General features: G+C 41.2%; 1 protein-coding gene across 1 annotated transcript; it reads right to left on the bottom strand.

Moving 5' to 3' along the window:
- Positions 1 to 7,943: 7,943 nt before the first annotated feature.
- On the bottom strand, positions 7,944 to 13,778 carry prep (prolyl endopeptidase). The gene is made up of 14 exons (XM_076084244.1): positions 13,550 to 13,778; positions 13,124 to 13,198; positions 12,577 to 12,710; positions 12,339 to 12,469; positions 12,020 to 12,229; positions 11,826 to 11,947; positions 11,630 to 11,735; positions 11,244 to 11,435; positions 10,908 to 11,105; positions 10,553 to 10,656; positions 10,085 to 10,316; positions 9,869 to 10,000; positions 9,609 to 9,765; positions 7,944 to 8,931 (listed from the first exon to the last, which is right to left on the bottom strand). Exons 1-14 carry the CDS (start codon positions 13,685 to 13,687, stop codon positions 8,637 to 8,639), a joined length of 2,226 nt encoding a protein of 741 aa, XP_075940359.1. The 5' UTR covers positions 13,688 to 13,778; the 3' UTR covers positions 7,944 to 8,636.
- Between the last annotated feature and the right edge of the window lie 742 nt (positions 13,779 to 14,520).

Raw genomic sequence — 14,520 nt, 5'->3', positions numbered from 1 at the left:
GGAAGGCATCAGCCTTGTGCTTGATTCTCTTCTGCATTACAAAAGAATAAAGACACAGCGATGAGAGTTTGTCGAGACAATTTCGTTTTTGCTTTGAGAGCGAACCCGTTTACTTTCAGTAAAAAGTGGATCCCAATAAAGCAAAAACTGAAGTTCCATAAAGTTAATAACCTCTCATCTTCATATACAAACCGTGTGTCTGTTTGACAAATATTACTTGTAGATGCATATTACTTTAATATATGATATGAATACAAAGCATATAAATGTAAGTCATTCCAAAAAAACACCAAAAAAAAGACTATTTCACCAAAATGTAACTTGGATAAAATCAAGAGTTTAAACCCGTATTCAAGTCTCACTGCGTATGCAAGTTACACTTTATGTCCGCCAGCATGAGACAAACACTCTCCGGAGAGATATGTCCAACCATGAGCTGTGGTTACTCAAGGCCACACAGCAGCTTGATAACAACAAGCCTGAAAAATACTGCATCCATTGAGAAACTTCCCTTCCTATCTCACATCTATACCCTGGTGGGACGGTTCTCCATGGGGGTTATTCCCCGGGTATGAGCAAAGAGGGGAAACACGTTGGAGGAATGAAAAAAACAACAAGCCCATCTCCACCCACCAGAGCCAAAGAGCCCACCCTCTGGAATTCACGAGTTTTACCCCTACCCCCAATCCATCCATCCCAGCCCCCGCGCAAAGGCCTGTTTTTGGAGATGCTTGTAGAGGAGGCCTCTGCAGTGGCCATAGAATTACTGTTTGGGTCACAGGGTTGGATACCAGTGTCAGATGTTATCCACTCACTCATATCCTGACAGGACCTTTCTGATTAGGACAAGTCGGTGGAAATCCCCAGTGCAGCTCACTGACATGTGTGCAAGCTAATGGAATAATTTAGATATGTGTGGCTTGGGTGTGCCTGTTGGTCAAAGGAAGCAACTGAAATACCAAAACAGTGATTTGTGGAGATTTAAAGCCACTTCTCAATTTGAATATCTTAATATGGCTGAAAATGTTTTTATTCAATGTGAAACGTCTCCAAACTGATGATAGATGTATGAGTACAGGGTGTTTTAAGGGGGAATTGAAACTTTATTTTACTGAAAATATAACTTCTGCTCGTTACATTTGTTTTTATAATTGTTAAATAATCAACACCAATCAGAAGACATACTTTGGCATCCCTTCTATTTTTATTTAAGCTGCAGGATAAGATTGTTTTGAAACTTGAGATCTTTTCCACTTTTTTATTTGTAGAAAACTGCACATCGACTAATAAGAGCAAGTTTTTTTTAATGAAGTTTTGCAAAAAAAAAAAAGTCAGGGATCAACATTGCTGTGTTTAAAAAAAAAAAAGAATAAATAAAAATCTTTAACAATCTTTTAATTTACCCTCATGCTGAATGAAAATGTTTTAATTTAACTTAATGTTTTAACTTAACATCAGCCTTTTTTGTGTGTGTTTCTTTGTGCGTCAAACTAAATAGCAACCTTTCATATGAGAAGTGTGAAACATGAATTGGCCTATTTTTAGATGAACTGAAAATACAAACATTAGATCTTATAACCACCACCAACTTAAACTTGTCCCCCTGTTTTATTTACTTTACGTCAATATATAATCCCCACCACGCACACGTTATACTTTATTACTTTTATTTGCCGTTATGCTGCAGGATAAGATTGTGCTGAAAGTTGTTTAGTCATCAATCTTTTTTCCTTGTTTCCTTTTGTGGAGAAATACAGTTTAAAATGTTTAACATTAAGTTCTGCGTTAAGTAAGGGAATTCATAAGCATTGGTCTATTTTAAAGCTGAACTAAAAATACAACTTCTTTAGTTAATTTCTCTGGTGTTTATCTTATAATCAACATAAAAGTCTTACTTTGGCTACCTTTTATTTGCCTTTATGCTGCAGGATAACATTGTTTTCAAATTAGTTTGAGCTTCGGAACAATCTTTATTTCCCACTAACATACTTGAACCAAAAGAGATTCCTGCAAAAAGTTCATAAAATGGTCTATTTTTAAGATCCAGTTATGACAATGTTATGTAGATAAAGCTGTTCATGATTCACTTTGGTAATAATGGAATGTAAAGTTAAGTTAAGAGGACGCGTTTGGCAAAGTTTACAACTATAGATTTTGCTCTCATGTTAAATTGAATGTAAAATAAATGAAGCATGCATATTATCAACCTATAATTAATATGTTAACTGATACATTACTTTTTGTAACTGTAACACCAGCAGACTTGTGCAAAGCCTTTCAAGGTATTATGAATCTCTGTTAGGACTGCATGAATATAAGTTTAAGAATCAAGACAGTGTGCAAGTATTCAATGGTCTATTCAGAACATTTGAATATATCTATAAAATAAGACATATTAGACGGCTCAGGCATATATAGTGCTAAAGTCCCCTGCTGTTTTCACAGCCACAACCCTGCCAGGAGAATATATGGTGTATTTCAACTTAAAGACTTGAAAAAAGAGAAAGGAAACCACCGCATTTTTAATAATGGCGGTGGTTTGCTCCAGTGAACACTAACTAAAGGTCATAAATTATAATCAACTTTTTTTACTTTAAGCCATAAACCATAATCCATCATTTAGACAAGAACAGCCTGTCAGGAAAATGAACTGAAATCAGTCTGAGAATATAAGCAGTTGTAGTTATTTTGATCAAAACAGATAATTACGAGGATTTAATCTCATAGGCAGGAGCAGATTCCTGAGCTGTGTGAATACCACATTTCTGAGCAGACTTTGGACTCCATCACCCCAGCTAACCCCACCCAACCCCCACTCCTCACCCTGAAGGGTCCCAGAGGAAATGTGCCTTTACCCTGCTGCTGTCAATGCAGTTCAAAGGGTTCATTGAGTTTGTCTCTCCCCTTTCTCCTTTCTTTTTTAGTGAAGGGGTTATTTTTTTTTGTGTCGTTTACTTCATGCATTCCAGCCACCAATCCCTCACGTTTTATATCCTTTGCAAGGAAGTGTAAACAGTGTTGGCAAAGCAGGTCATCAGATCTAAGAGTTATTTCACAAGGATGGGGGAGTATGAACGTGTGAAAGGTTTTTCATGAAAAGGACATTATTCTCTGAATTATTTTATTCATTTAAAACTCTAAACACATGCAAATTTGCTTACAGCTTGAAATTGCATTATAGGAGGCTTCTGCCTGTCTCTGTAAAAGAAGAAGAAACTATTTTGCATTCAAATGACGTTCTTCATTTGCCATTTCTAAAGATTTCGTTCAGGGATATTTTGAATCAACGAAAAATGTACACAAGCTTCACACAAAAGTGCACATGCGCCATGTGCTCCACACTTGACCACAACAGTTAATCAAGAAGCTTGTGGGACATTTGATTTATTCGCTGGCTTCATTTAGCAAAATTAGCATCGAGTCATTCATTAAAAATGTGATTTCAAATTTGCGTTGGCACAATAAAACTAAATCAAGACTTTAAATCCGACACATTTCCAACGAGCCTGCAGGCGACTTGCTATCATCTCCTGGACTCAGCAGGGTGGGATTCCATTCAGTTCTATAGGTGGGCAACTGCGAGAAACAACAAAAACGAAAAGAAACCTTTTTGGGAGGTAAATCACGTGATAGTAGTATTTTTTTTTTTTCAATAGAAGAAACTCTCCTCCAACAGGAGTAAACTGGGTGAAAATATGTGAATGAAATATCGGTGACGTCAGAGAGAGGGGGGAGGTTTGGAAAAGAAGCGCCTCTGCAGCCGGTGCGCCAAAAACTGCGCACAATGGGACAAAATATCCGCTTCAATTCACCGTTTTATTTATTGGTTGTATTTTTCTGCTCGGATTCGGCGGGTAATATATGACTTTATTTCCCTCTTCTTGGGTTCATTGAACCTTTCTAAAGTTTTCCACCATTTGTTGATCAACTTCATACAACCAGTGAACAGACTTGTAATCGAATGATCGGTGTATTCCTTAATCGGAAGATCAATCTAAAATGACGGTAATATTGTTATGCGGCAGTGATCGGTAACGTTTCTTTTACGGGTTGCTTTCAAACTCTTCTTTATTCATGGTCTCACACAAGGAATTCATCGTTTAGTATTGATTCCGATGTGCCATTTAATAAATCACGGGCTTCAATCCGGGCATGTGTGTGCGCATCTTACACTTCATAACTGTATTGAATGGGTTTGATAAATGTGCCGATCCATCACTTTGCCAAGTTGTTCAAATCCGGTCATCTCAGGTCAATGAGAAACAGGTTCCACCGCTTCACAGGGGTGAGCTTATAGCTGCAACCAAATACCACTTTCAGGGCTTTTCCGGCACATTTAGTTGAAGAAAACAGGCTGCTCGTCCAGAGCCTTTCTTTAGAGATTTAAAAAAAAAAAAAAAGGGACTCACCTGTAGGAGCGGGTGCAGACATCTTCCCCTTTTTTCCCCCCGGCGTGAATGAATGAGATGGCACAGGCAGAACAAACGCTTCCCCCGGTGTCCCCTTTTGAACGAGCAAATGTGGAGGAAAGCGGAGGTTCCGTCTGCTGGACCTGAAAAGCCTGTCGACGCTCCAGTTAGAATGACATGTTTAGGGCTGACTTTAAACCTGGCGTATGAAGCCTTAAGTGACCGGCTGGAATCAAAGAGATTTTCCGTGGATGAATATTTTATACGCGGTAACACAAGACGCAGCAACGTGAGGGGCAGGCTTGTTCAGTTTTTAAATGTGTCCCCAACAGATTGCATGGGAGCCTGTGGCACACATCTGGAGAATCATCTCCAAAATGATCCGGTAGTTGAGGCGCATTTTTCATTGACAGCCCCCATTTTTTTTTTTTTCCCCCACAAAATGTTGCTGCTGATCTCAGTCAGTGCCGGTAAATCTACTGCTTTCGGCGGGTTTTTTTTGTGTGTGAAAAAGACTCCCTCCTCTGCGAAATGTTCCAATAGTCAAGATGTTCAAATTTGAATCCAATCTCCTGCATGTCTCAGAGCTTTATCATGGCTCTTCAAACCATGTGGCATTCTTGGCCTCCCCCCACCATGCTCACAGACTTCCCCCACCTCTTTCTCTCCTGTTGATGAGGATCCATACTTCACATCTCCCACCCAGCTTGTTCAAAAGCAGTTGAAACTATTAGACATCATTAAAACACTTCAGATTCCCCTGAAAGCACGCCAATGAGTAATTTCGCATTGAAAAAAAACTACACAGAGGGACACGCACACTTTAATGTAATACTATAAATTAGCAACCCCAAACCCTCCCTACTGATCTGACATCTGCTCGTCGCTCACTCGGCCTTGTGTCCTCACAAAGCAGTGGGCTACAAGTAAACTGTTCCCAGACCAGGGCTTGGGAGTCGATAAGACCAAAGAGTCAAGAGACGCAGAAGACTGAAATAAATAGCGCCATCCATTGGCTCGCAACACACAATCACCTGCACCATTCTGCATCTTAAACACTGTAAAGACAAAGATACTTTGATGTGTTTTAATCAATTAAATACATGCAAGGCCTCTAAGTAACACAATGATACGACAGAAAATCAAGCCACAGTAAAATAAGGGACCAGCTTCTTTCTATCATGAGAAAGTCAAAAATCATTCAAACAAAAAGGTTTGATGCTGTTGAATATTAATGCGATATTTCAACTTCAGAAAATAAAAAGTAAAATTACAACTATTATAGCAATAACATTGATATGTAGTTGGGAGTTATTTAATTATTGCTCCTCCGCTGAGTTATATAGTTCCTCAGCAGTGGCTGAGCTGCCATTTCCGGTTGGCGCATTCATATTTCAGTAGGATCACAGGTAGGTGTGTGTGTGTGTGTGTGTGTGTGTGTGTGTGTGTGTGTGTGTGTGTGTGTGTGTGTGTGTGTGCTCATTGGGTATTTCAGAACGTCTTCAAATATGTTAGTCAGTCAGAAATTAGCACGCGCTCCAGCAGTCTCAGGACTACAAGTTGACAAAATCAGTCATCAGTCTGGGATGTTGGCCTACTGCGGGGTTCTACAGGCCTGTCACGCGCCCTCTGGTGGTTAATTATTCTCTCGTGCACGCACATACATCCATTATTTAAGGTAGATTGGGCTTTTGTTGAGAATCCTCTCTGTTCTTCATTATGCTTACTTCTCAAGTAAGTGATCGAACTACACAGTAGTCATAATAGCCTATTGACTGTGTCACATGTTCTTATCAAACTCTGTCTTCATGGTGCTTATTGGTTGGAAATGTGTTTTTTTTGTCATTAGGAATAAATGTATTAATATTAATTCCCACATGCATCATGTGTTTCTTAAAACCTGCTAAGACTTTGAATTATTCACTCATTAGCTATGATGTGGAAAGTTGAAAATGTATTTTTTAAATGAGCTTGTTGTTGACATTTTGACTGTAAACAGTATTTAGTCCACTTACCTTTTATTCCATTAATTTACTCTAAAAGTGAGTCCCAAAGAAGCTCGTTAACAAGTGGATTTCTTTCCACATAGAGCTGAAAGTTAAAAAAGATAATTTAGTTCGAATTAAGTGAGTAAGAAACACAATTATATTTAAAGAAATGCAAGCGATATAATTGCCTGATTCTGGTTTCATTTTTCAGGATATTCAAGTAGTTTAAAACAGTTTCAAGCTTCTTAAAAACTTTTCCTGGAACATTTTACAAATATATTGACTTTAATTTTGTGGAACTGACAAATCTGAATATCTCCATCAAATTCTTAAAATCCCACACTCAAAACTTTTTTCATTCAAATGGTAATTTCAGTTTGGATTTTTCCACGTTGAACGAGAAAAAAAAATATTGTAACAAACATTTCAATCTTCTTAAAAACAAAAAAAAGATTGATGTGCATTTGCCTTTTTCTTGGACTGAATTGAGAATGATTTCTAAGTTTATTTTATAAAACCACTGGAAAGTATGTGTGGGAAAATTATGAATTATATCGGGCAATGACAGAGTAATATTGATGAAAGAAGTACTGTATTTGTGTGTTAATAATTAGAATCAAAGGCTCTTTTAGGACAGTTCTCTCCTCCTAAGTTCTCTTTTGAAAGGCCATGTTGTCTCCAGCTGAGGCCTTACAGCCTTTGCTCTTTTCTCACTGGCATTAAGCAATTGAAACGTATTTTAAAGAAAATGCCTCAATAAATGGAGAGAAATTAGAGTGAACATGTGACTGTTGAGAACAATAAAAATGGTAAACTCAAACAAACGGTCTTCTAATTACGTTTTGTTTTGTAAATCATGTACAGTTACAGCCTTTCACTTCAATTTAATGTTTAATTTATGCTCTAAACAGGAAGTTCTGCATTCAAATGAAAAGTAAATAAATGGAACATTCATGAAAAAATAAGTTTGTCTTTTGCTTCCGTGTTGTGATTTTAACTTCTATTCGGGAACGAGTTTGGACAAACTCAGGTGGAGGACCTGCCGTTTGTGTAGTCTTACCACAGTAACTGCACTACAAAACATGAGCATGGGACATCAGAGAAGTTCCTGAACATGAAACGTTGGATGTTGAGTAATCCACATGGGGCCCTCTGTCAGACCACCCTCATTTTCTGCTGCTGCTGCTGCACGTGTTGGTCATTTTCAGAGTGACTGCCCCCTGGTGGAAGACCTGAACATCAAACAGGACTGGAAGCAGCCACGATATTTACAGGGAACGTTAAATGTTAAGACACTGGAGTCAGCGTCCTCAGTGGAAATAGAACAATAAATCTGACTCTTAAATAAAGCTTCTTGTGCTTCTACTCTCACTTTCTGTTCTCGTCTACAAACAGTCTCACAATACAATCATTTGGACAAATCCAAAGAAAAATGAACGCGTAAATAAAATAGTTTTTAATAAGTGTCTTTATTTTAGAGCTCAAGCAGCGCTTTCCTCTATCATCAAATATATTTCGTTATGACAGAATAAATGAGCACGATGAATCACCGTTTAAAAAGTTGTTTATTGTAATGTAGCATTGTATTTTATTCCCTTTAAAAGGTAAACAACCAGCACATGTCAAGAGGTAGAAATCATCATCAGTCTGAAAGAAATGTGGAGACTGACATTTACACACGCACACACACACACACACACGTTTCGTAGCGTCATCATTTGCACTATACTTGTACATGCTGCAGTCATTCATCGTCCACAGCCTCCATTCTGTACACAAATGTAAAATAAATAATACGCATCATGTTGAAGCAACCAGAGGACGCAGAAACAATCTACTAATAACCTTTTGCCAGTTTGACCGCATGACTGATAATTGCTGATTGGCCGATTACTGTAACGGTGAAGGTAACCCCCCCTTCCTTCTTTACACAAACATCACTGATAATGTAGTCATTCTCTGTTTCCTTAGGACTACAAACATGGCCTATAGGAGAGGGTTGGTTAGCTGGTGGGTGCGGCATGTTGTTGGCTTATTAAAGGTTGTGTGCAGGTGCAGCCGGGGCAGATCCTGGTGAGTCTGTAATAGGCTCACACAAGAGGGGGGGGGGGGGGGGTAAACACAAATAAAAATATGTAGTAATGGTGGCTGGGTAAACGGGCGTTAAAAGATTCAATAAAGTGTTGGTGTGAAGTTATAAAGAACAGCTGGTATGAGCAGTATTCCAAAGATGATGAACTTATTTGACCCAGGAGATGTTGAGACAGCGAGCGATGAAGGCGTAGGTGTCGGCCACCTCCTGGATGACTTTGCTGGTGGGCTTGCCGGCGCCGTGGCCCGACTTTGTGTCCACGAGGATGAACAGAGGGTTGGTCTGCTTGGGGCTGCGGCCTACAATGTGCTGCAGGGTGGCGATGTATTTGAGGGAGTGGAGAGGCACCACGCGGTCATCGTGGTCCCCCGTCAGCAGGAGCACCGCGGGATACTCGACCCCGTTGCCTTCTGGGACGCGGATGTTATGGAGCGGGGAGTATCTGGCAAAGAGGAGCAGCGGGAAGGTGCGGAGTTCAGATATTAGCACAAGTGTAAGGCAATATAAAAACAACCCGTTTGTCGGTAAGGGCTGCAGATAAAACAGCTTAAAGTTACTACGAGGAACTTCTAACTGGTTATGAAGCACAAAGAAAAGCCGCCAATTCTCTCATTTTAGAGGCAGAAAGCAGAATAGATGTGGTGTTTCTGCTTGAAAAAAATGCATGAAATTATTTATCGATTATCAAAATAGTTGCCTATTAATTTTGTTTTCATCTACATCAGTTTCTGCTGTACGATATTTCTTCCGATGAAGCTGCTCGTTACGTAAATTACACTTTTTATTGTAAGTCAATCAGATTTGTCGATACGGAGTTATCAAAGCATGTATGTGACTGTTGATCCCAGAAGAAGCATAAATACTTTGGCGATGTTAGTCCCCTCAGAAGATAACAGCTGTTGCAAAATATGAGTTTTAGCATGTACGCAAACACACCACATGCTGCATCAATACAGTAGCTGTATGCAGTGTGTATGATTGCACTGTAGAATAGACATGTGTATGTTTCTCTTTATTTATGTTCTAATTAACATTTCTACCTTGAGGGTGTGGATGTAAATGAGTCCGTTGACCCTAACTTTAACTCTAACTTTGATACGTTGGCTACTGAGCACTTACTTCATGAGACAATCAAACTGCTCTTTGTTTTCAGAACAGCCGAAGTCTGTGGTCCAGGCGTGGCCGATGGTGAACTTGTGGAACTTCAGCATGTCCATGACGCCGACCTGAGCGACAGCACAGCCGAACAGCTCCGGCCGCTGGTTCACGCAGGCCGCTGAGAGAGGAACACACACAGTCAGACACACCCGGGACTACAACCGTTTGAGGACTCTTGCTCTGTACAGGCTGTGTTGCTCCTCAGCTAGCCGTTTCCATACCTACAAGCAGGCCACCGTTAGAGCCTCCGTTTATAGTCAGCTTGGAAGGAGAAGTGTATCCCTCTTTGACGAGATATTCAGCCGCACACTGGAAGTCTGTGAAGCAGTTCTGCTTGTTGGCCAACATGCCAGCTAAAAAAAAAAGGGAAAAGTATGTGAATGAGGGGGCTTGCACTGGCATCAACAAACGAGATGGATGAGCACAATCCCTCTCACCTTTGTGCCAGGTCTCCCCGTACTCCCCTCCTCCTCGGATGTTGGCGACAGCCAGGACTCCTCCCAGATGTCGGACAAAGATGAGTCGGGAGACGCTGTAGCTTGGTGTGATGGAGATGTTAAAACCACCGTAGCCGTAGAGAAACCCCGGATGGGAGCCGTCCAACTTGATGCCCTTCTTGTGAACGATAAACATCGGGATTTGAGTGCCGTCCTTGGAGGAATAGAAGACCTGGCAAAAAAAAAAAAACACAATCAGGAACACAAATAGGACTGGAAACAGAGCCAGGAAATGAGAGGGAATACGTGTCTTGGGAGACATATGGGAGCAGTGACTCTGGTATTAACACACAAGTTATCTTTATTAGTGTTTGTCCGGGTGCTAATGAAAGAAAGAAGAAAAGAAGCAGGATTTCATGCTAGAAATGATGGAAACAGTCAACACAAACACAATGAGAGGTTCGTTACCTGGGTGGTCTGGTAGTCTGAGGGGCTGAAGCCTTTGACAGTGACCTCTCTGAAGATGTGGGGCTGCAGCGGCTCCTGAGTCAGGTCGCAGTGGTAAATGATGGCTGGATGCCGGAGAAGAAAAACAAACATCTAATTTGCTCTAAAATCTTTAAATCAGTTTGACGACATGTGGGAAATGTATCTAACTGGAGCACATTTAACTGGAATTGTTTAGCAGTTTTTTCTTCCCCAACGTTAAACTAAAAATGATTTTTTTACAGCAAAAAAAAACATTATAAAGTGACATAACATCTACAACCACTACACAAACCGAGCGGTTACATACACATATATGTATTTGGTGATGTCGTACCTGGGGAGAGGAAGGAGGTGAAATAGTAAAAGATCTCGGAGTCCCTCTTCCGTCCTGTGAAACCCACCACGGAGCCGACCTCGAGAGGGAAGGTCCTCAGCTCCTCCCCCGTGCTCAGACGGTACATTTTTAACACATTCTTCACGTCGTGGAGGAAGCACACAAACAGGTAGCTGGAGTACGTACAGGTGGCAAACACTGCAGGCCAGACATGGCCAAGGGAAGACATCAAGTAAGAAGTTTAAAAGGTGTATTTCTATAGACATCAAAAGGAATTTTAACACCCATTCCTAATGTGATGGTAGTACAGGTCACACGAGTGCTGCAGCAGCTCACCAATAACGTCCTTGTCGTGCTGAGGGATGAGCTCCTTCCAGTTGCTCTGAGCGGGAGAGGCAAAGTCGATGTTGATGAGGCGGTAACGCGGGGCGTCTAGGTTGGTCTTGAATGTGATCAACGTGCCCTCATTGGTCACGTACTCGTACTCGGCGTCAAAGTTGTCGATTAGCTTCACCCATGGCAAAAGTCCTAAACATGAGAGGAGGATTTAAGTCCTGCAACACGCACACAACGACTGTGACTGTAAAAAACAACAACGAGGAAGTGCTTCTTGGATCAGACAGAGAAAAATGTAAACTGTTAGTTTACCAGAAAATGCTGATTAAAAAGTAAGCATTACAGTAGGCACACAGATCAACTAAATAACACAAAGTGTAACGTACCTGTAATGCCCTGAGGAGTGGTTTTAAGGTCACAATACCACAGTCTGTTGACCGGATCACAGCCTTCCCTGATAGACAGCAGCAGGTACCGGCCATCGTCCGATACCTGCAATATACGATTAACACATGCACTTTGTCTGCCTTCTTCATTTGTTTTACATTGTGTAGGAGCAGGAAAAGAAAGATTCTGGTATACCTCAGCTCCACCCATCCATTTGGGGTGGTCAGGAAATTCCGCGCACAGCACGTCCTCAGACTGCGGAGTCCCCAAAACATGGAAGTACAGCTTCTGGTGCAGGTTGGTGGAGGTCTCAGTGCCTAGGAGAGAAAACATTTTACTCTCAGCATTGCTCCCAAGAAGTGGGTGTGGATTTGAATATTTGACCTCACCGTCACTCTTGCCCTCCTGCTTTGGGTAGGAGTTGTAGAAAAGTCCCTTCCCATCATGAGTCCATGACATGCAGCTAAACTTGACTCGCTCCAGGCGGTCCTCCAGAGGCTTGGCACCTTCCACCTGCAGGAAGCGAATCTCCACCCAGTCCGAACCACTGGCGCTGGTGCCATAAGCCAGGTACTCCCCGTCCTCAGAGAAGGCGTATCCTTAGAATAGGAACAGAACAGCCCAATGTATGAAAGACAACAGGGAGAGCAGACGTTAAGTAAAAGAATACAATGAAAGCTGTAATAAAATACAGTGCTTTGTTGATACCTTGCAGGGCAACGGTTCCATCGTCGGAAAAAGTGTTTGGATCCAAGAAGACTGTCGGCTCGGCATCCAGGCTCTCCTGCAGGTACATCACACTCTGGTTTTGGAGGCCGGTGTTGTAAAAGTGAAAGTACCTGAAATTTGACGGGAGGAATAGTTAAGGTACAAACGAATTCCACAGGTATGCGCTATACAGATGTGTTATTGAAGTGCAAAAGCACGATTTTGTGCTGTGGCTCACCTGTTGCCCCTCTTGAAGGGACAGCTGTACTTGGGGTAGTCGTACAGCTCAGTCATGCGCTCCTTGAACAGGTCTCGCACCTCGCAGCGCTCCAAGAACGGCAACGTCAGCTGGTTCTGAGCGCTGACAAAGGCCTGGAGGAGGAACACACAACACACCCAGAGGCTTTACCAATGTACTACAATCTCTGCAGTCAGTTCAAACAAGCAGATGTACTGATTTATCCGATTACTTTTGCTGAGTACAACCAGAACAGGTGTTTTTATAAAGCAGGTTCTAGGTTTTACTCAACTCATGTATCCAGATCATTCAGTGACATCAACAAATCTGAACACTGGTTGTTATGAGTGACTTTAATTATCTGCAGAACACAACCAGTGCCAGTATTAACAGCAAGAGTGACTTGTACCACTAATCAATCATAAAACACGAGATTAGCATAATATCAGAACAAAAATAATAACAGTAAATCATGTGCGTCCTCAGTTAACAAACTGACATTCTAGCTAGATATATGTCAATAAACAGGAATAAGGATGAACGTTACCTGTGTCTTCTCACTGTCCGGGTCCTCCAGCCAGCTGTATGGATCTGGTACTTTGGACCCATGGTACCCATCCACCTGAAACAGGTGAAACAGTAACGACTGTGAGCTAGCTAACGTACGTTTAGGTGTGGCAAAAACAAGGACAGACTACCAAGCTGGCACGTCCCGCTGGAGGGTTAACAACGTTAGCCAAACAGCGAAGGAAATGTCAGCTAACGTTACAAACAAACACTGTAACATTAGCGAGTCACGGCCCGCTGGGGACCCCCGGCTGTGCGTTTCGTCAACAAAGTCAGTGTGGGTTGTCAAAGCAGGCTAAGCTAACTAGCATAGCAACAAAGCAGACGCTCACTCCGATGAATGAAAAAGCATGATGATGAAGCATCCCCGGCGTATTAGCACGCTAGGCTAGCCACGTTTACTTACGACTGCATCGTCACGGTCAGACTGTGGATACTGAAAGGCCATTTTGGAGGACAGTGTTCGGGAATTGCGTAAGAAAAAAAGCTGCCTCAGAGACTGAAACAGTGTTTTTGAAATAACGCTCTGGATCCAGTAAAACATCAATTTAAGGCGCTGGAGATTTTGGCAGATGCCCTGCTTACAAACAGCCAACGAGGTTTTAGAAGAGAATACCGCTGGTTGTTGTGGGATCAGACCAACTGTTATGGCGCCCTCTACCGACGAAAGATAGGAACAGACCTCACAGAAGATCGGCTGAATAATGAAAAAGGGCAGTGTGTGCATTTATAAATGAGGCTAAAAGAGAGCTCTCCTGTTAATATAACATGCAGGCTCGTTGTAATAAGCCACATATTTAATTTACCCATTGATACATTCATGAATAAATGAAAGAGTCTGTGACTAATTAACCCATGGTTTTACATGGTGTAGCTGCAGTTTACATACTGTTGCACATCGACTCCTGGAGGTTGAAAATGACAAAAATAACTTTTTGGAAATTTAGAAGACATGTTCAAAAGTTACGTTTTTGTTTTGTATGTCATGCATGAGCCAACATCACCCCTCAAACAGTTAATGGATTAGCTGTTAGTGTGTTCATTTTAGTGATTTATTTTTAGCTTATAATTCGGGGATAGTAACTATTCAATTATTGATTATTTGATATTAAACTAATTTGGTATAAGTAAAGCTCAGAACGACACCTTTCTTTGGTTGTTGTTCTTGATTCACTTACTTTCAGATCAGAAAATAAAGGTAGCCTACAGTTAATAAATCTAGAAAATAAAGCAAAAGTATCCACGGAACAACTATGACCCTATTTTCCCCCCACAAAATCTAGTCATGCAAATAGCAAAGTTGCATATCGGGAAGCTGCACCTTTAGGTAAAGGTTATCTAACTCCACCGGGAATCTCCATCACCACTCTTATCTAC

The sequence above is a fragment of the Anarhichas minor genome, unplaced genomic scaffold (assembly GCF_050575085.1).
Source record: "Anarhichas minor isolate MPS153535 unplaced genomic scaffold, ASM5057508v1 ptg000136l, whole genome shotgun sequence".
Lineage (NCBI taxonomy): Eukaryota > Metazoa > Chordata > Actinopteri > Perciformes > Anarhichadidae > Anarhichas > Anarhichas minor.
This window is presented reverse-complemented; position numbering and strand designations above follow the sequence as displayed.